Below are 20,624 nucleotides of genomic sequence, written 5' to 3'. Positions count from 1 at the left end.
ATGGCAGGTGCTGTCTACAGTACCAGTGACAGCAACATGGCAGGTGATGTCTACAGTAGCAGTGCCAGTGTACACACCCCCTCGAGCAGTGAGCGGTACTCGTCGATGGCCTCCTTGTAGCGGTTGACGCACATGTCGGTGATGGTGGCGCGCGCCACGTTGCAGCGCGTGTAGACGCCGCCCTGCTCGCTGCAGGTGCTGTCTACAGTAGCAGTGCCAGTGTACACACCCCCTCGAGCAGCGAGCGGTACTCGTCGATGGCCTCCTTGTAGCGGTTGACGCACATGTCGGTGATGGTGGCGCGCGCCACGTTGCAGCGCGTGTAGACGCCGCCCTGCTCGCTGCAGGTGCTGTCTACAGTAGCAGTGCCAGTGTACACACCCCCTCGAGCAGCGAGCGGTACTCGTCGATGGCCTCCTTGTAGCGGTTGACGCACATGTCGGTGATGGTGGCGCGCGCCACGTTGCAGCGCGTGTAGACGCCGCCCTGCTCGCTGCAGGTGCTGTCTACAGTAGCAGTGCCAGTGTACACACCCCCTCGAGCAGCGAGCGGTACTCGTCGATGGCCTCCTTGTAGCGGTTGACGCACATGTCGGTGATGGTGGCGCGCGCCACGTTGCAGCGCGTGTAGACGCCGCACTGCTCGCTGCACAGGTACTCGAGCGTGCGCCCGCACGCTTCCACCACCTCCGCTTCCGTCTGCACGCTCACGATCTCGCGGATCTTGTTCAGCAGAAGGGTCAGGTTCTGGAAAAATAAACGTTTATTTTAGGAAGGCAAAATAGCCTTAATATTGTAGTTTAGACTACAATCTTAGGCCCTCCCCCGAATTGCATGGGCAGCGGCGACGTGGGAGCGATAGGATTTTTCACTTAAAATCAAATATACCGGCCTTCGATAACAACGGCGCGGCAGCGGGGCGGAGCGAGTGACGAGCGGTGCATTCTGTCAAACGGTGACCGCCCGCGCGTCTGCAGGTTACAATACAACGCGGCTATAGTACCGCGCGATCTACTCGCTAGTTTAAGGAACAGGTCTGCGTTGCCCTCGCCGCGCCTCTCCCCGTAAAATTCGAGACAGGCAGCGGCCTTTTAAATACAGAGCTAAGTATATGTACATACCCCCTCCTGGCGCTGCGTGGTGTAGAGCTCGAGGTCGAAGTACTGCGGGATGGAGACGAGGTTGGACAGCTTCTCGGGGTCGGCGCCGAACTTGTCCAGCAGCGCCGGCAGCGTGGCGATGAAGTGCGCCGTCATCTTCGAGCGGTCGTCGCTCACCATCTGCACGTGACGCACATGTTATTAGCGAGAACACAAAAATTACATCCAAAGATAGAATTAATAAATTAACTCTTTCCAAAAACTGCCTTATCATTTAAATTCACGTCAGGGAATTTCGCCCTTGCACGAATTAGATAATAGTCATTTTTACGCGCTTCACTGCGCGTCCAAGCAGAGCTGGTTACTTACAAAAAATGCGTGTAAATATTTTGGCCTCTTTGAACTTGGTCAATACCTAACTTAATGATAAAGTTGATGTTTCATGGCACAATAAGAAATTTGCTTTAAACATTTAAAATATTTATTGCAAATAAATGATGATTCTGATTCTGAATGTAAGAAAAAACTAGAAAAAGAAACATTAAATATCTGCGTCAGTCTGTCAATCGGCAATGACCGGGCCTTGGGTTGGACGTACCTTGGCCTGCTCCTTGCTGAGCGCCTGGTGCTGCTTGCGCGAGGCGCCGCGGCCCACGGGCGGCTCGCCGGTGCTGGCCTGCCGCACGCAGCACACCATCAGCTCGATCAGCGACGACTCCTGCGCACGGAAAACAATGTTTACTTATTTATTATACAAACATTTTTATGCATAACAAGGCAGGTATTTGACCGCAGTCGCACCTGGTGTTAAGTTAGCGGCAAGTTACGGGACTCCTAACGGCGATGGGAGGAAGATTTGGGCTAAGTAATTGCTAATTTCGCCGTGAGATATAGTCTAGGATGGTACATATTTGCCCTGTAAGTGTCTATTCACTCTCGCCTTGAAAAGGCCCGGATTATAGTCCGGAGTATGTTCATGGGTTCATGCTGTAACACCTTTTTCTGGCAAGATTGAATACTTACCGATTTCCACAAACAAACATTCCAACGGACCGTAAGGTCACATATTACAAAGTGCGCAGTATTTCCTTTGTCACTTGATTGTGTCATTGTTAGTGATTCACTGAGTTTTGATTAACTTCTATTAAAATTAATTACATTGTTTTGGTACACAGAGCAATAAATAACCTCACTTTTTGAATGTCTCCGTTTGACAGATCAATGCGTTACGTTCCATTCTTTTAGTATAGAAGAAATGTATAATGAAATTAAATATTCAACACTAAATTTTTTTAAAACTTAATATTTAGGCTCTTTAATTTAAATTCTAGCTATTTCTAGTATTTTCCTCAATGTTTATATTAAAATAACATTGTAATGTATCTTGATCGATCATGGGTTCGGAACGTTCTAGAAATTTGACATATTCTGAGCGAAACGAAACGCGCGGGAGACGGTCCGAATACTGTGAGTGACGTTTCTTCTGTTTCTAAAAGTTAAATAAATTAATTAAATTTAAATCGGAGGAGCAGTTTTGTGAGTTCTCATATCAAGATTATTCAATAAGAGGCTGGTTGACTCAAATAAAACTTATTAGAAAAAGAAATAAAAAATAGAAACGAAGAAACATTTTTATGGTTTGTTATTGTTGGGTTCGATTCGGACCACAAGTCACGGGTGATGACCGGCGCTTTTTGGAGTGACCTTTTCTTTGCTCGACCGGCCGTGCGCTTGGACGGAAGTTCGTTAGTGTGTGGTGTTGTGGCATTCTGAGTCGGCCCTAAATGTGCCATTCCCAACTCAAACGGGCAGGGCACGCAGATTATTGTTGTTGAAATAAAGGAATTCCGGTTGGACACCGAAATCCCGCTGTTCGCCGATTTTGCGGACTCACTGCCACGTGCTGAGTTCTGTTACTGAAGGTAAGCAGGTCCTATTCCAAGGATTACCTTGAGTTTCTTCTTGTTATTTTGTTGTTTGCATTGGCGGCATTGTTAACCAATGCACTTGGTTGTCATTCGCAGATTGTGTGTGGTTGAGCAGTGCTCGGTGGCGAGCCTCTGCGCTGTTGCTGTCTGTTGTTGATGTTGCTGATGTTGCCTCCATAGCAGGTATGTTGTGGTTTCTTTCTCAAACTCATTCGCCTCTCCGCTGAGTTAGGATGAATTAGTAGAAACGTCCACCACGGTCCAGGGCTACCCTACTTCATAGGTTGGCTCCGTTTTCTATTGAGCTTGTCAATTATTTTAGTTTACTTTGAAAAAGTAGATTACCCACATAACGATTACATTTTACCAAAAAGTAAATTCCTAAATAAATTTACCATTGTGATGTATTATCGATGGATTTTGTTGTGTTAACTATTTTTAGTTCGCTTTATGAAGGTAAATGATGTGATAATTACAATGATTACATTTTACCAAAAAGTAAATTCCTAAATAAGTTTACCATTGTGATGTATTATCGATGGATTCTGTTGTGTTAACTATTTTTAGTTCACTTTGTGAAGGTAGATGATATAATAATTACGATGATTACATTTTACCAAAATGTTACCTTCTAAATAGATTTACCATTGTAATGAATTACCGTTGGATTTTGCTGTGTTCACATTTACTCCATCCTCGAGAGCGATGGATTATTGTTTTTAAATTGTTTTAACTATTATGTATTGTGCTGTTTGTATAATATAATTTTTATTGTACAATAGGAGGTGTATGGTACCGGCTGCTCTGTTGGCACCGGCTATCAGGTGTTTGGCACCGGCGGTCCCGCAGTGCCGGACGCTTGCTGCGCCCGACGGGTGCGAAGGGGGTTGAGCCGAGTGGTGATATTAGCGCGCTGATCTTAGTCTAGTAATTTTAGTCTGTACCAACCAAACGGCCCAACGACCCATCCCTTAATTTTTCTTTTTAAATATTTGTGTCAATCACAATAAATTGTTGTCAATTTAAATATTTCTTTTTTATTTTGCTCCGGCAAAAATTTCTTATTTACATGGCGCCCGAACAGGGACGTTGTTGGGTCCGTGGAGATTCTCCCCGGCACTGGTCTATTGCTCAGTGACGGATTGGTTGGTCATCTTAAATTTTTTAGTTTTTTTTTGTTTTTGATGCTGTGGTGATACTGTGTTGAGTGTGATCATGCTGTGTTAGTGTTTAACTAAGATTAGTTAAAATATTGTAACTTACTTTACTCTTTGTTAAAATTAATATTTTGATAATTCGATATGAAGGAGGAACGCCCTATCCGTTTCAATCTTTTGAACAAAGACGAATTAATTTACGAAGTTGTAATTCGAGATGCTGTGCCTGAAAAAACGGTAGAGTTGTTGCGTGGTCAAATAAGACGTTTGGCTCAGGATATACCTAGCGATGAGGTGAGTGAGTTCGAGGGAGATGCGCTGGCTGAGCTGAGAACTATTTCCTCCAAAATAGACGAGCTTGAGGGGCTGTGTAACAGGAAACCCCTGTTACTCAAACAACTTTATCGCGTGCAGGCTTTAGGAAACCACATCTTCCATAGGTTAAGTCGTGTTGAGGCTGCGGATGAAAGTGATAGGACTTTGAGGGAACAGTTGGAGGAGCGTCTCATCCCACTTTTAAGGCGGATCGACCGTATGACGCACACATTCGTTAGCAGTTATGATTTCCAACCTGCTGAGGAGGAAGTTTCTGAGGTCGCTGGTTTGGTTGCGAATGAGTCGTCAATGGTCAAACCGGTGAATTGTAATGCGTGTGTTCATTCTTTGAATTTGAGGTTTAACGGGAAAGACAGTGTGCAGGATTTTATTGTTAGAATTGAGGAGTTGTGTCTGTCTCGGAATATTTCGAGGGAGAAATTATTTAACTCGGCAGTAGAATTATTTACTGATGATGCTCTATTTTGGTACCGAGGTACTCGTGACCAACTAAATAGTTGGGAGGATTTGAAGGCGTCGTTGCTGGAAGAGTATTTGCCCTACGACTATGATCATCGTTTGTTGCAGGAGATTCGTTCGAGGACCCAAGGTCCCGACGAATCCATATGTAGTTATCTAAGCCTGATGCAAAATTATTTTTCGAGGTTGCGTAAACCTTTAGACGATGAAGAGAAGTTGAGCTTGGTCAAGTTCAACATTAGGCCATCTTACTCCATTCCTTTGGTCAATGTAGAAATAAAATCGTGGGCCGACTTGAAGAGGCATTGTAGGCAGTTGGAAGCGGCGAGACAGAGGGCGGAATCCTTCACCGAACCCCCGCGCGGTGTACAGAATGCTGTCGCCCCTGACCTGGCCTACAAAAGTAAGTCTGCTCGTCCAAAGTGTGAGGCTGTGGTTAAAAGTCTGAGCATGGAGAAGTTTTGCGTGCGTTGCCGTGTGAAGGACCACACGCTCCGTGATTGTAAGGCGCCTCATGTTGTTATTTGTTATCGTTGTGGTGAGAAGGGCGTGACCGCTGTCAATTGTCCGAAGTGTGTACGCCAGAAGGACGTAAAAGTTTCTGGAGTCACAAAACGCGTGGCGACGGACCGTCGTTTTGATGTTACACCTGTTGAAGAGTGGCGTGCTTGGTGTGATTTTGTGCGTGCATTCTCAAAAAATTACAAAGCTAATGTCTCGACGGTCCGACCAGATGATTGCCAGGACGCACGTCCCTATTTGAATGTTGAGATTGGTGGTGTTCCGTGTTCTGGATTGTTAGATTCTGGAGCGGAAGTTTCTATTGTTGGTGGTTCTGCTGTGAATTATTTTTCTCACCTGGGTGAGTTGTATAAGTCGGATTCGACTGATGCTGTGGTAACGGCGAATGGTTCAACTTCCCCTACAGTTGGATATATGTTTTTACCTGTCGTAGTGAATGATGTTTTAAAGGTTATAAAGTTTTATGTTGTCCCTGGAGTTTCGTCGTCTTTGTTGTTTGGCATCAACTTCTGGAAAGCTTTTCAGATAGCGCCTGATGTTTTGCGACTTGTGAATCGGAGGGATTCGATTGTTAGGCACGCTGAAGCAGTCGTGTCTCAGAGGTTGACTGGTGATGCTTATAAGGATTTCAAACATCCGAACCAAACCACTCCTGGTTTGTTTGGAAAACCGAAGGTTCGTCGTAGACCCTTCCAGTGTGTCAGCGTTGGTTTTGTTGGTTCACTGCCCAGGTCTCGACGACAAGTGTTTGAAGTAGATAAGCAATTGAGGAAATCTCACTTGCGAGATGCTGATTGTTGTGATAGGCGTCTGAGGGACGTAGTGGTTAAGAAAGATGATGTTGTTTGGCGGAGTACGCATGTTCGTAGCGTAGCTCCGAGATTTAAAAATTATGTAAAGTAGATTAAAGTTTTGTTGAGGTGTTAGTTTTTTTTGTTGTGTATTGTGGTGGTTCTGTTTCTGTATGATAGGATAATGCTGGAGGGCCAGCGTGAATTTTTCTCGTTATCCTCGTAAAATTCTGGTGGGTGAGGGGGTACTGTAACACCTTTTTCTGGCAAGATTGAATACTTACCGATTTCCACAAACAAACATTCCAACGGACCGTAAGGTCACATATTACAAAGTGCGCAGTATTTCCTTTGTCACTTGATTGTGTCATTGTTAGTGATTCACTGAGTTTTGATTAACTTCTATTAAAATTAATTACATTGTTTTGGTACACAGAGCAATAAATAACCTCACTTTTTGAATGTCTCCGTTTGACAGATCAATGCGTTACGTTCCATTCTTTTAGTATAGAAGAAATGTATAATGAAATTAAATATTCAACACTAAATTTTTTTAAAACTTAATATTTAGGCTCTTTAATTTAAATTCTAGCTATTTCTAGTATTTTCCTCAATGTTTATATTAAAATAACATTGTAATGTATCTTGATCGATCATGGGTTCGGAACGTTCTAGAAATTTGACATATTCTGAGCGAAACGAAACGCGCGGGAGACGGTCCGAATACTGTGAGTGACGTTTCTTCTGTTTCTAAAAGTTAAATAAATTAATTAAATTTAAATCGGAGGAGCAGTTTTGTGAGTTCTCATATCAAGATTATTCAATAAGAGGCTGGTTGACTCAAATAAAACTTATTAGAAAAAGAAATAAAAAATAGAAACGAAGAAACATTTTTATGGTTTGTTATTGTTGGGTTCGATTCGGACCACAAGTCACGGGTGATGACCGGCGCTTTTTGGAGTGACCTTTTCTTTGCTCGACCGGCCGTGCGCTTGGACGGAAGTTCGTTAGTGTGTGGTGTTGTGGCATTCTGAGTCGGCCCTAAATGTGCCATTCCCAACTCAAACGGGCAGGGCACGCAGATTATTGTTGTTGAAATAAAGGAATTCCGGTTGGACACCGAAATCCCGCTGTTCGCCGATTTTGCGGACTCACTGCCACGTGCTGAGTTCTGTTACTGAAGGTAAGCAGGTCCTATTCCAAGGATTACCTTGAGTTTCTTCTTGTTATTTTGTTGTTTGCATTGGCGGCATTGTTAACCAATGCACTTGGTTGTCATTCGCAGATTGTGTGTGGTTGAGCAGTGCTCGGTGGCGAGCCTCTGCGCTGTTGCTGTCTGTTGTTGATGTTGCTGATGTTGCCTCCATAGCAGGTATGTTGTGGTTTCTTTCTCAAACTCATTCGCCTCTCCGCTGAGTTAGGATGAATTAGTAGAAACGTCCACCACGGTCCAGGGCTACCCTACTTCATAGGTTGGCTCCGTTTTCTATTGAGCTTGTCAATTATTTTAGTTTACTTTGAAAAAGTAGATTACCCACATAACGATTACATTTTACCAAAAAGTAAATTCCTAAATAAATTTACCATTGTGATGTATTATCGATGGATTTTGTTGTGTTAACTATTTTTAGTTCGCTTTATGAAGGTAAATGATGTGATAATTACAATGATTACATTTTACCAAAAAGTAAATTCCTAAATAAGTTTACCATTGTGATGTATTATCGATGGATTCTGTTGTGTTAACTATTTTTAGTTCACTTTGTGAAGGTAGATGATATAATAATTACGATGATTACATTTTACCAAAATGTTACCTTCTAAATAGATTTACCATTGTAATGAATTACCGTTGGATTTTGCTGTGTTCACATTTACTCCATCCTCGAGAGCGATGGATTATTGTTTTTAAATTGTTTTAACTATTATGTATTGTGCTGTTTGTATAATATAATTTTTATTGTACAATAGGAGGTGTATGGTACCGGCTGCTCTGTTGGCACCGGCTATCAGGTGTTTGGCACCGGCGGTCCCGCAGTGCCGGACGCTTGCTGCGCCCGACGGGTGCGAAGGGGGTTGAGCCGAGTGGTGATATTAGCGCGCTGATCTTAGTCTAGTAATTTTAGTCTGTACCAACCAAACGGCCCAACGACCCATCCCTTAATTTTTCTTTTTAAATATTTGTGTCAATCACAATAAATTGTTGTCAATTTAAATATTTATTTTTTATTTTGCTCCGGCAAAAATTTCTTATTTACAATGCACACAAATATTTTTATTATGCAGGGATCGAACCCGCGTCGTCTAGCAGTAGATCGATACGCAAATCAATAAAGGCTAGACGGCTGTCAGTTGCCATTAGTTTCAACCATACTCCACAACACAAGTCCTTGATTACACATTATTAAAAAAATTTAGGCCTTTAGCAAGCTAATTAATCTCCGAAAACACACAGCGTTAGTGGGTCAAAAAATCAATATCAAAAATATTTATTCAGTTTAGACCACAAGTGGCACATATGAACGTTAAAATATAGTAATAAAAAATGAAAAGGTAGCCCTTATGGGGCACTTTACATGTCTCCTTATCTTTTGGTCTGACGCAGAATGCGGCATACTAATTTAAAGCTGAAGAGTTTTTCTGAATAATATTTAGAATAGATTTTGAGTGCACGTTCTAATGTAGACCCTAAAATAAACAGTGGTGCTCCGTACCTGGCGGTTGTCGAGCGCCTCCTCGCCCGGGCCGGCCTCCTCCAGCAGCAGGTCGGTCATGCACTCCCAGTCCTTCATCATGGGGTTGGACTCGATCAGCGAGTCCACCAGGTACGCGCCGTGCTCGTGCAACTGGAACCACAACGCTCATTTAAAACGGAGTTATAGTTTATTTTTAGCGGCTAGTACTTTTTAGGCCTGAAACCAACACTACAGAAAGCACACAATAATGAATCCAAGAATTTCATCTTTGATATCCTGTGCATTTACAATTACTTTGGACATTGGTTTATAAATAAATAAATTGGTTTTGTGTAGAGTAGATTGAACTGTTCGCTACAAGAGCATGTAGTCACTGAATATACCATAGCGCATAGTAGTAAATCTGTAAGTTCCTGCAAGTCACTGACCTCACATTCATAGGTCCCTAATCTGTCAGACTAACAGGTCACTGACCTCAGACTCGAAGGTCACTGACCTCAGATTCACAGGTCACTGACCTCAAACTCACAGGTCACTGACCTCAAATTCACAGGTCACTGACCGCCGGGGCGGACTCGCAGGTCCCTAACCTCAGACTCATAGTTTCCTTTCCAGACCTTGGAATAGCAGGTAACTGACCTCGGACTCGATGAAGAACTGCACGAGGTCGCGCACGAGCGGCGTGTTGGGCAGGCGCTGCTTGCCGCGGCGCGAGCGCACGGGCGCGGCCGGCGCGTCGTCGGCGCGGAACAGCCGCACGTTGAGGAGCTCGGTCACTGACCTCGGACTCGATGAAGAACTGCACGAGGTCGCGCACGAGCGGCGTGTTGGGCAGGCGCTGCTTGCCGCGGCGCGAGCGCACGGGCGCGGCCGGCGCGTCGTCGGCGCGGAACAGCCGCACGTTGAGGAGCTCGGTCACTGACCTCGGACTCGATGAAGAACTGCACGAGGTCGCGCACGAGCGGCGTGTTGGGCAGGCGCTGCTTGCCGCGGCGCGAGCGCACGGGCGCGGCCGGCGCGTCGTCGGCGCGGAACAGCCGCACGTTGAGGAACTCGCCCGCCGCCGCCGCCACGGCGCGCCACGAGGAGTATACCAGCTCGTACACGTTCTCGCAGTCCTTGTCCGTCAGCACGTCCGGGTGCATTCTGGAAAAAGAAAACGACGCAAATCAGTAAGGCTGGCTCCACACATCGGCCCAACATTGGTTCCAACACCACTCGAAAAATTTGTGGTATCTAGCAAGTAGGAAAATAGGTATAATGTGTAGCGCCGGTATCAGAAAATATGAAAATTAATTTCATCCACTATGAAGAAGCTCTTGGCCTGTATCTAACCTGATGGTAAGTGACGATCAGGCCGAAGGTGGAAGCCAGCTTAACCCGGATTTAGTGCCAGATTAACTAACAAAATACAAAAAGACTGACCACCACCACATACCACACTAGGCATTGCCTATTCTGTGGAGGAAGGTTTCACGATTAACAGATAATATTGTTTTCCATGAAAATAAAATAAATAAATTATATAAGTACGTCTAAACAAAAGTGTATCTAAGGATGCAATAAATCAAAATATGAAAAGTACACATATTAGAAGGAAGCAAAATGACAATGTCAAATGCTTGGGTTCAGACACTCACTTGAGTATGGCGATGACGAGCCTGACGGCGTGCACGGCGACGTCGGTCTCCTTGTCGAGCGACATGGACACGATGCGGTCCTTGAACTTGGACGTGAACAGCTCCAGCTTGCCCTTCAGCTCCTCGCACTCGTACAGCGGCTGCAGCGCCTGCAGGCAGCGCAGCCGCACCTCGCCCACCTGCAAGGGACTACGTCAGTACGACCCTCCAACTTTACATTGTGTGTGCAACAAAACTTATGTATCGACAAGTGTAAAGTTGGCGGAACAAATCCCACCACCAGTGTGCCCTCAGTTGCGAAAAAACGCAAGTTCATCGCCATAAACCAAAGAAGAAGTATCCACAGTGACATTTCGAAAATGTAGCTGCACTCTGCAGTTATACTTATCGGCTCGTCAGGATTCGAACCTCAGATATTGTGAACAAAATAGGGTATCGTGCAATGAGAATGAGACTTGTGTGTGCACTTTTTAGTCACAAGTTCAAAATCAGCACTTTATAGTTCTACAGTTTAGTGTTTATTGATTGCTTGTTGTAAAATAGAAAATGGGTGTTTTAGTTCTATTGGTTTTTCGTGGATTCCGTGGAACCACGTATTCCCGTAAGGAGGTTTCAAAACGCCATCGGGTCAAATCAAATTCGAAGTGTTTCAATGTTTTCATATACTGATCACTGCACTGCACTTTAGAATACAAAATAACAGCAGATTTGTACGTTTCAGTCCAATAAATAATAAATTAGAACCATTAAAACAGATCGACTTTGCTTCCCGCACAACTACCCTCCACGGAACGACGGAACGACGCCGTGACCGTTACGGCTGTCAAAGTGCGCCAAAACGGTATTGCGCATTCGGCGTTAGGTGACGCACTTGCGTTTCAGTTTAGTGTCCGTACTCATGACCGTCAACGACATACTTATTAGCTTTATGAATAGTTAACGTAGTTAATATCTTTAAATGCATTAATTTTGTGGATTATATTACACAAATAGCTCTCACATCACTAGCAGGTAGTTTATAGACACAGTAATGGAGTACTTTTCGTTTCCCTACCTTTGTTATGGCAAATGCACAAGGCGTGCGAGCAAAAACAAAATGGAGCAGTTCATTGTACTCATAAATTATTTCAACAAACAATAAACACGTAATAATAATGTGTGAAACGGACATTCATTGTTTATCACTATTTTGTACCACTTACCGCAATAAAGAAATTCTATTCTATTCTATTCACATCTATAACAGACTCCTATTTTGGCTGCTATATTATAAAGAGGAAAGGATTTTATTGTTTGTTTGGAGGGAAAAGGGTCCGAAATTACTTACCTTGTCGTGCAGAGTCCAGCCAATGTACTTGAGATAGAGATCGTCGAGGAAGTGCGCCGGGAACTTCTCCATCCAGATGCCTATCTCAGCCATTGTGATCGCCCGGATGTCAGGCAGTGTATCCCTTCAAAGAACAATTAATACATACATTTTTATACAAATGCAAATTATCAACTGCAATCAATCACAGGAACATAATGAGCATAGCTACCTTCTGGCCTTATTTGACACACATCAGTCGGGTTTGAATCCCAATATTCCCAATGGGGCAAATTGTTAGGGTATTGGGCACTAGTAGTTATAATCAGGGTAAATAATGATGTAAAAATCTACATAATAACAAGAAATTAACCTAACAGATATTTTGTGTTATGTCACTATGTGCCATGTGCACAAGTTGTATTCCTCGCATATCACCTCATATGGCGCGGCAGTGTGACGTCACCGGGCCTGTTACCTGTATCTGTGCACGAACACGGACTTGAACATGTAGGAGAGCATGTTCTTGATCTCCTCCATGTTCTCCTCCAGCTCCTGCCGCTTGGCCACCAGCACCTCGAGGCGCTCGCTGGCGCGCTTGTCCCGCGCCTTCAGCCGCTCGGCCTCGTACTGGCGCGGCAGTGACGTCACCGGGCCTGTTACCTGTATCTGTGCACGAACACGGACTTGAACATGTAGGAGAGCATGTTCTTGATCTCCTCCATGTTCTCCTCCAGCTCCTGCCGCTTGGCCACCAGCACCTCGAGGCGCTCGCTGGCGCGCTTGTCCCGCGCCTTCAGCCGCTCGGCCTCGTACTGGCGCGGCAGTGACGTCACCGGGCCTGTTACCTGTATCTGTGCACGAACACGGACTTGAACATGTAGGAGAGCATGTTCTTGATCTCCTCCATGTTCTCCTCCAGCTCCTGCCGCTTGGCCACCAGCACCTCGAGGCGCTCGCTGGCGCGCTTGTCCCGCGCCTTCAGCCGCTCGGCCTCGTACTGGCGCGGCAGTGACGTCACCGGGCCTGTTACCTGTATCTGTGCACGAACACGGACTTGAACATGTAGGAGAGCATGTTCTTGATCTCCTCCATGTTCTCCTCCAGCTCCTGCCGCTTGGCCACCAGCACCTCGAGGCGCTCGCTGGCGCGCTTGTCCCGCGCCTTCAGCCGCTCGGCCTCGTACTGGCGCGGCAGTGACGTCACCGGGCCTGTTACCTGTATCTGTGCACGAACACGGACTTGAACATGTAGGAGAGCATGTTCTTGATCTCCTCCATGTTCTCCTCCAGCTCCTGCCGCTTGGCCACCAGCACCTCGAGGCGCTCGCTGGCGCGCTTGTCCCGCGCCTTCAGCCGCTCGGCCTCGTACTGGCGCGGCAGTGACGTCACCGGGCCTGTTACCTGTATCTGTGCACGAACACGGACTTGAACATGTAGGAGAGCATGTTCTTGATCTCCTCCATGTTCTCCTCCAGCTCCTGCCGCTTGGCCACCAGCACCTCGAGGCGCTCGCTGGCGCGCTTGTCCCGCGCCTTCAGCCGCTCGGCCTCGTACTGGCGCAGGCAGTTGTCGCAGTTCACGCTCGTCAGCAGCGCCACGTCCACCAGAGCTGTCATCAGCTTCATCACTGCAAAGCACCAATGCATGTTTAGAAATAAAGAAAGAACTATTATTACGATTACGGTGCGCGGGGTCCCCGCGCCTACACATAAATACGCTGCCGCAACCGCGGCCGCTACTCACTCACTCCGTACGACCATCGCGCGCGCATCTTAATCTTGTTGTAATATAACTAGTTAAAAAATACAGTTTTTCATTCATAAATCTCCTGTAGGGTTCGCAGTTAGGCTTAACTTAGTAGACCTACAGGGAACAACGATGAAAATCACACAAGGACAAAAAAGGTATATTAAAAAAAACAGAAGTAGCACATAAAACATTACAAGGAAAGAAAAAGTGAACTGAGCAGTGCCACCATGTCACAGCAGCAATGCCCATAGCATTTGCCCTGGCCCACAGTGAGGAATAACTGTCAAAAATAATAATCATAAGTCTGTTCACATAAAACTAAGCCAATTCTTACCTGCAAGGGTGGCTGTGTGCCTGAAGGCTCTCACTTGTGAATCAGAAAGTCCTGTGAGCAGGGATATGATGTTATCCATGAGAAACTGGTCATATATTATGGAGTACTGGCACATTTTCACTAGTGTCTGAATAAATTCACAAAAGTTGGCCCGGAACTTCTTCCATGTCTGTCCAGACATTATTAACGGGTACTCTCCACTTTCCTGCAGAAATAAAACAAGGTTTAGATTTATACATACAATACACAACAATGAACACTTTGTCAAAAGGTTTGCGTTGCGTGATTAATATATTTTATGCATATTGTTTCGTAAAAAAAAAAAAACATTCACCTCATCAAACTCTTGTGTCATCTTTTTGATGATGAGGGTGTGGTCCATCTGAGCCATGTCGGGCGTGACCTTGCCGCGGCAGCCGGAGGAGTTGATGAAGAATTGCATCAGCTGCACCAGCGCGCTCTCACGGTTGGTCTTGTACTCCTCGATCCACATGTCCACTACTTGCTGCAAAACCACCCATTTCAATTGTAATAAAGTTAGGATTTACCTAACAAAAACCTTAGATAAAAAATGCCTGCGCACTCTTTCACAATTTTTTTACACAGGTAGGTAAGTAAAGAAAATATAATTTTGCTTTTATAACAATAAATAAACCTTAAATTCATCCTTTCCAAAGTACCTAGTTTTAGGAGCATTGATAACAAACTCAAATTAAAATATTTTATTCAGTACATAGGCCCTTTCCGGAGCACTTAAATATACACGTCCCAAATATAGCTTGCCCTACCACCACTTCGGGACAACATATTATGGGCTGGTGGTGCTGAAGTGGCGGAAGAAACGCGGAAGAAACTCAGTCACCTTTGTCACACACACACACACACACACACACACAGTAAACAAACAGGAAAGGATCTTTCTATATTATAGGCCTCTTCATTCTCATTCTACACTCAAAATTAGTTGCAAAGTCAAGAAAGATCTTCAAAACATGGACCAGTCACAGCCTGGAATCTATTGTAATTAAATTTTTTTAAAGAAACAATAAACTTACGTTGATAGCAGTTCTATTAAATCGGAGGATGTTGTACAGACTGTTTTCATCATCACCAGGCAACAGCACCGGGGGAGGTGAATATGCCGGAGGCGGGGCTGCCGCACGCCCCTTGCCCCTGCCTCGGGCGCCTCCACCGCGCGGCCGCCGGCGCACCGGCGGGGGCGGCGGGGACTCCGCCAGCCGACCCACGTAGCCTCCGCCGTCAGCGCCCCGCCCACGACTGCGAGTGATGCGCTTGGTGGGCGCTGGCGATGGCGAGCGAACTTCCTCTTCTTCGTGGTGAGACTCCTCAGCCTCCTCCCGAACGGGTTCACCGGCTCCTCCGTCGAAACCTAACCGATTCGGTTCAGGCTCGTGCACCGATTGACCGCCATAGTCCGTCGCTGGTGTTGCAGGAGTGGTCGGATTTGCGTACTCCGGTGGTGGATCATCCATTCGGATGCGTTTCCCGCCGCGACGGTGCATCCTGATTAGCACTATTTGAAATCACTTAAAATGTCACAAACAAATCACGTCTGGTGATCAACCATAATTTTCCAGTCGTTTTGAGAGTAGATTTATCCAACACTTCATTGATTTTACGATATTGATTTGCACAAACTGCCTGCAAAAAAATGCAAAACGACGCTAGCAAACCACAGACAATAATGTTTTTTTTTTAATTCACCATAACCACATTTGGAAGTCTATGACATGCTTTCTGTCTATGGTCAACAGATGTGATTCTAGCTTTATAGCTCAATCAACGCTCATTTCATTCATACAAAATTCACATAGATCGAGTTTGTGGAGAGTATCCGAACGTAGACTAAAAATAGAAAAAAAAACTATGACATGAAACGTCACGTCATGCGTCATACGTCACGCGTAATGCCAAGTGTACGCAGAAGAACTCCAATCACGGAATTTGGTATTGAAATTGTATATTGGAGACAAGCGCGATCACAATTCAGCCCTCGAGCCCATATAATGTAAACGCGATGAAGAGTAGGAAAGAACGCGTAGGGGGCTGAACGAAATGTCGATAGAATACGTGCCGGTCAGCGAGGGCGAGCAGGACGAGCCCATCGAGCTCCCCACGGAGGAGGACGGCTCGCTGCTGCTGAGCACGGTCGCCGCGCAGTTCGCGGGCGCCAGCGGGCTCAAGTACCGCGCCGGCGGCCGGCTGCGCGGCGTGCGCCAGACCGACGAGCGCCTGTCGCCGCCGGCCGAGGGCTGGGCCGCGCACCGCTACTGGTGCGCCTTCCCGCGCGCCGAGCCCGCCGCCGCGCCGCGCCCGCGCTGCTCCGACCTCATCGTGCTGGGGCTGCCGTGGAAGACGGGCGAGGAGGCCGTGCGCGACTACTTCTCCAGCTTCGGCGAGCTGCTCATGGTGCAGGTGAAGCGCGACGCCAAGACGGGGCTGTCCAAGGGCTTCGGCTTCATCAAGTTCGCGTCGTACGAGGCGCAGGCGCGCGCGCTGGGCCGGCGCCACATGATCGACGGGCGCTGGTGCGACGTGCGCATCCCCAACGGCAAGGACGGCGGCGCGGCGGCGCACCGCAAGGTGTTCGTGGGCCGCTGCACCGAGAGCCTGACGGCGGAGGACCTGCGCGAGTACTTCGCCGCCTTCGGCCAGGTCACGGACGTGTTCGTGCCGCGGCCCTTCCGCGCCTTCAGCTTCGTGACGTTCCTGGACCCCGAGGTGGCGCAGTCGCTGTGCGGGCAGGACCACATCATCAAGGGCGTGTCGGTGAACATCTCCACGGCGTCGCCCAAGCGCGAGCGCGGCGCGCGCGGCTCGCAGCTGCTGGGCTGGGGGCTGGTGGAGGGCGCGCGCGTGTTCAACTGGCCGCCGCAGGACGCGTGGCCGGCGCAGCAGCCGCTGGACAAGTCCTACCTCAAGTACGAGTGACCGCCGCCCGTGCGCGCCGCGGGGCCGGACCGAACCTTTCTTGTTGATCGCTGTCAGATTTTATATGAAAGTAAATGTGTACATAATATAATATAGTAATGAAGTTGTCTAAATGAGACTTGTTATTTTGTTACCGTTTATATTTTGAGGCTTGAGAATGTGAAATCTAAATAAATCTGTCCATTGAAAAAATATCTACTCATAGAGGTATGAATTTTCAATACTTTATTGATGTTTTCACCCAATCAACCGCAATCAACTAATACAATTTCATCACTTGTTTCTCTGAAAATACCTGATGTATTGGAATGGTGGAAGTATGTTAAATTTGGAATCCTGTATAGTGAGGAATCTCTTGAGGTCTTTAATTTCAAGTGGCAGTTACATTTTACAGTTCCAGAGCATGAAAGCCAAGCAGACACTTGGAGAAGAAAGTCCATCACCATGATGAAAAAGATGCTAGTTATGTAAAAATGGTAGGTAAAAAAATTTATTATGTATCCAACTTAATAAAGTTCACAACTCCAATAATCACACCTAAGTACCTCATGCACATGATAATTACACAACAAAAAGTAAACAAATTACATTCATAATCACTTTATTTACTGTTTAAACTGTTTATTATAATATGAATTTCGTGTCAATCTAATTACAGTTCTCATCACTCATGTATCTCAAGATACCACAGGAATAAACATCACGTTTTATCACATCACTACAAAAAGGTCAAAATTCAATAGTCTTTGTCAACGCTCTGGAGTAGAACGACCCAATTCTTGCGATCAATCGAAGAACTGGGAGGGGCGCTTCAGCGCAGGTACTTGGCCGCCCAGTCCACGCGCGCCGCCCCGCTGCCGACCGCCGTCGCTTCTGGAACAAACAACGTTCCACCATGGGTCGACATCGTGCCCGACTACAACACTAATCTATTTGAAAGAACTGACCTCTCTTTTAGTAGCGAGCAGGCAGGCGAGGTCGTTACGATTACGATAGAGCAAAAAATAGATTTGAGTAAATTACCATGTACAAGGCGAGGCCCAGCGGTTAGCAAAACTGAGTCGTATGTTGTAGAGGAAATAGAGCAGGTAGTGCAAAATACTATTCGCACCACTTATTATATCTAACGCGCATGCACCGTATTTCATTAGTGATTCGATTAGCAGGTAGGTATAACTATTTCGATTTTAAAATATAAAAAAAGCCCTGAGAATCCGGAGGAACATAGAAATACCTGTCTACTTGTACTGTTTGCGTACTCGTACCGTGATGCGAGCGGAGCGGCAGCGGGTGGAACAGCGAGGTGTCGATGCGCGCGCCGGCCACGTAGCGAGCGGCGCCCAGGTACGCGGCCGCCGCGCCCGGCGCCGGCGCCGGCGCCACCTGCAGCGCGCCCAGCACGCTGCGCCCGCGCCGCGCCTCCGACCGCGCCTCCGCCTCGTGCACCACCTCGCCCCTGCCACACCACCGCTGTGCATTACAATCTGCTAGCCCGGCAAATGCAATCCGAGCTCGCTGGAGGGTCATGATTCGAGGATTTCCGAGTACAAAATAGCAACTAAGTATCTATTATGACTCGCTCAACGATAGTATATTCGATACGGCGATACGTGCAATAGAACTTATAGGGGCACCCACCCGAGTATATCGGCGAAGCGGTCGCGCATGAGCGGCGCGGGCTGCGCCGGCGGCGGCGGCTGCGGCGCCGGCTGCTGCATGATCGGCGGCGCGTTTTCAGCCTCCGCCCGGGAGCCACTCCTGAATGCAGTAGATAGACGTTATTACTGCAATATACTAAAAATATGAAAATAATTCAAGCGTAACCGAGCCGCTCTCACCGTCGGGCTCTCGATGCCGGTGGTGGAAGAATTAATGCGGCGCCCACTGCGAAATACGGGAATCTGAAAGCAAATATTGTATCTTAAGTACAATCATAGCACGAAATCGGAACAACAAGGTCAGCACGGAAGCGGGGCAGGTACCGGAGCGCCTGCGGCGCCGTGGGGCGGTCGCGCGGCGGGTAGCGCAGCAGCGCGGCCAGCAGCGCCAGCGCGGGCGGCGAGGCGGCGGGCACGAGGCGCGCCAGCGGCACGCCGGCGGCGGGCGGGAAGCGGAAGCGCAGCGCGTCGGCCAGCGCGTAGCCCTCGGGCCAGTCGTCGCGCTCGGGCGTGCCGAGCACGGCGCAGATCTTGTGCAGCTGGTCGATCTCGGAGTTGCCGGGGAACAGCGGGCGGCACGTGTAGAGCTCGGCGGCGATGCAGCCCAGCGCCCACAGGTCGATGGGCGCGCCGTAGCGCGTGTCGTGCAGCAGCACCTCGGGCGCGCGGTACCAGCGCGTGGACACGTAGTCGGTGTAGGGCGGGCGCGAGCGCACCTCGCGCGCCAGGCCCAGGTCGGCGATCTTGACGAGCTCGGGCCCGGCGCACAGCAGGTTCTCGGGCTTGAGGTCGCGGTGGAAGAAGCCGTGGCGGTGCATGTGCGCCAGGCCCTGCAGCACCTGGTACAGCATGTTGCGCAGCACGGGCTCGGCGAAGGGCCGCTCGGCGTCGCGCAGCAGCTGGTACAGGTTGCCGCGCATGTACTCGAACACGAAGTACAGCGTGTCGTTCTCGCGGATGACCTCGCGCAGCTTCACGATGTTGGCGTGGTTGAGCTTCTTGAGCGACTTGACCTCGCGCAGGTTCATGGCCTCGTCCCAGGAGTAGTACTTGCGCTTCATGCGCTTGATGGCCACCTTCTCGCCCGAGTCGCGGCGCTGCGCCAGCACCACGGAGCCGTAGGTGCCGTCGCCCAGCTGCTGCAGCACCACGTAGCGGTTCATGGCTGCGGCTGCGGCTCCGGCGGCCTCGCTCACTGCCCCAGCACCGCCAGCTCCGCATGCTCGCCGTCCACACGGACCATTGTGACTCGACGGTATATCCGACGATCCAGAATCGATTAATACACTGGAATCACATTACATTGTTTGATGACATACTTCTGGTAGATGCAACTTTAGACTTTAGTAGACTTATTCCCCGCGGATGAAAACACGCAATTTTATAACTTGCCACCGCTACACCTGTTATGCAATCCGTAAACGATTAAGAACCATTATTAGTTCAGTAGATTTTATTCTAATATGATTACTTTATCAAATTGTGCCAAGATACGATTCGTCGAGGAAATTGTGTGCATCGCGTCGCTATGGTAACCGCGCGTAGTGACAAAACATACATGGTGTAATAATTTTTAAAATTAATGAAACTGCTCCAATAAACTGACCTTTGAATAAATATCAATTTTAATTTCCTAGCAATCAGCATAATTGATAACTTACAAACAAGTATTTGTATTTAATCAATAGTGGTAATTTCGTGACTAATACAGTATGATACAATTCCAGATTGAGTAAACTGAAGCTTATTACATTACCTAAAATATTATACAACTTAGACTTTTTGTTATAATCTAAAAACTTAGATACAATAGTAGTCTTTGGAATTTAGATAATGGTTTTAATAAGTTCTCTGTTGAATTTATTGTAATTCCCTAGGAATGCTCAAGTAGTTTTTTGCGTAAAAGAGTAACCAAACATCCATCCAGACAGTCATCCGATCATTTTCATCAAAATACATAAAACAAAACTGGGTTAGTTATGCCCTCGAGAATAG

At 47.3% G+C, this 20,624-nt stretch overlaps 4 protein-coding genes and 2 long non-coding RNA genes across 8 annotated transcripts in view; 3 read left to right on the top strand and 3 right to left on the bottom strand.

Annotated features, from left to right (window-relative positions):
• LOC135077387 (cohesin subunit SA-1) overlaps window positions 1–15,715 on the bottom strand; it is a 38,218-nt gene extending 22,503 nt beyond the window's left edge. Inside the window, exons 1-11 of the mRNA XM_063971918.1 lie at window positions 15,075–15,715; window positions 14,354–14,524; window positions 14,020–14,224; window positions 13,338–13,563; window positions 11,956–12,079; window positions 10,629–10,807; window positions 9,912–10,134; window positions 9,007–9,138; window positions 1,698–1,817; window positions 1,121–1,279; window positions 534–746 (exon numbers count right to left, since the gene is read on the bottom strand). Of these exons, the coding sequence (XP_063827988.1) occupies window positions 534–746; window positions 1,121–1,279; window positions 1,698–1,817; window positions 9,007–9,138; window positions 9,912–10,134; window positions 10,629–10,807; window positions 11,956–12,079; window positions 13,338–13,563; window positions 14,020–14,224; window positions 14,354–14,524; window positions 15,075–15,542 (2,220 nt within the window). The 5' untranslated portion in view covers window positions 15,543–15,715. The remainder of the gene's footprint in view (window positions 1–533; window positions 747–1,120; window positions 1,280–1,697; window positions 1,818–9,006; window positions 9,139–9,911; window positions 10,135–10,628; window positions 10,808–11,955; window positions 12,080–13,337; window positions 13,564–14,019; window positions 14,225–14,353; window positions 14,525–15,074) is intronic.
• LOC135077091 (uncharacterized) lies at window positions 2,103–4,054 on the top strand. 2 transcript variants are annotated; one of them, XR_010258386.1, is made up of 3 exons: window positions 2,103–3,021; window positions 3,124–3,210; window positions 3,810–4,054. It is a non-coding gene; the product is annotated as an uncharacterized LOC135077091 (long non-coding RNA). The 2 variants fall into 2 exon arrangements; XR_010258385.1 differs by having other exon boundaries at window positions 3,124–3,310.
• Window positions 4,787–8,508, top strand: LOC135077361 (uncharacterized). Of its 2 annotated transcripts, none has more exons than XM_063971886.1 (3): window positions 4,787–7,475; window positions 7,578–7,664; window positions 8,264–8,508. In XM_063971886.1, the coding sequence occupies exon 1, from the start codon at window positions 4,809–4,811 to the stop codon at window positions 6,402–6,404; it is 1,596 nt and encodes a 531-aa protein (XP_063827956.1). In that variant the 5' UTR covers window positions 4,787–4,808; the 3' UTR covers window positions 6,405–7,475; window positions 7,578–7,664; window positions 8,264–8,508. The 2 variants fall into 2 exon arrangements, with proteins under 2 accessions (XP_063827956.1, XP_063827955.1); XM_063971885.1 differs by having other exon boundaries at window positions 7,578–7,764.
• A 202-nt stretch (window positions 15,716–15,917) lies between the features above and the next one.
• Window positions 15,918–17,084, top strand: LOC135077089 (TAR DNA-binding protein 43-like). Its single transcript, XM_063971668.1, has one exon. It carries the CDS (start codon window positions 16,096–16,098, stop codon window positions 16,969–16,971), a length of 876 nt encoding a protein of 291 aa, XP_063827738.1. The 5' UTR covers window positions 15,918–16,095; the 3' UTR covers window positions 16,972–17,084.
• Window positions 17,085–17,555: 471 nt separating this feature from the next.
• On the bottom strand, window positions 17,556–18,295 carry LOC135077088 (uncharacterized). Its single transcript, XR_010258384.1, has 2 exons — window positions 18,206–18,295; window positions 17,556–17,844 (listed from the first exon to the last, which is right to left on the bottom strand). It is a non-coding gene; the product is annotated as an uncharacterized LOC135077088 (long non-coding RNA).
• A 26-nt stretch (window positions 18,296–18,321) lies between these two features.
• LOC135077264 (serine/threonine-protein kinase MAK) lies at window positions 18,322–20,509 on the bottom strand (the record flags this gene model as incomplete). The annotated part of the gene is made up of 4 exons (XM_063971799.1): window positions 18,954–20,509; window positions 18,810–18,872; window positions 18,610–18,729; window positions 18,322–18,427 (listed from the first exon to the last, which is right to left on the bottom strand). Coding segments are annotated over exons 1-4 (1,128 nt in total), but the record flags the coding sequence as incomplete, so codon positions are not given.
• Window positions 20,510–20,624: the final 115 nt, after the last annotated feature.

This window comes from Ostrinia nubilalis, chromosome 13 (genome assembly GCF_963855985.1).
Source record: "Ostrinia nubilalis chromosome 13, ilOstNubi1.1, whole genome shotgun sequence".
Lineage (NCBI taxonomy): Eukaryota > Metazoa > Arthropoda > Insecta > Lepidoptera > Crambidae > Ostrinia > Ostrinia nubilalis.
Note: the sequence above shows the minus strand (reverse complement) of the source record. Positions and strands in the feature narration are given on the sequence as shown.

Bases quoted from the DNA above. Each gene is read 5' to 3' on its own strand.
- LOC135077361 (XM_063971886.1), top strand. From the start codon at position 4,809: ATGGTCAAACCGGTGAATTGTAATGCGTGTGTTCATTCTTTGAATTTG.
- LOC135077089 (XM_063971668.1), top strand. From the start codon at position 16,096: ATGTCGATAGAATACGTGCCGGTCAGCGAGGGCGAGCAGGACGAGCCC.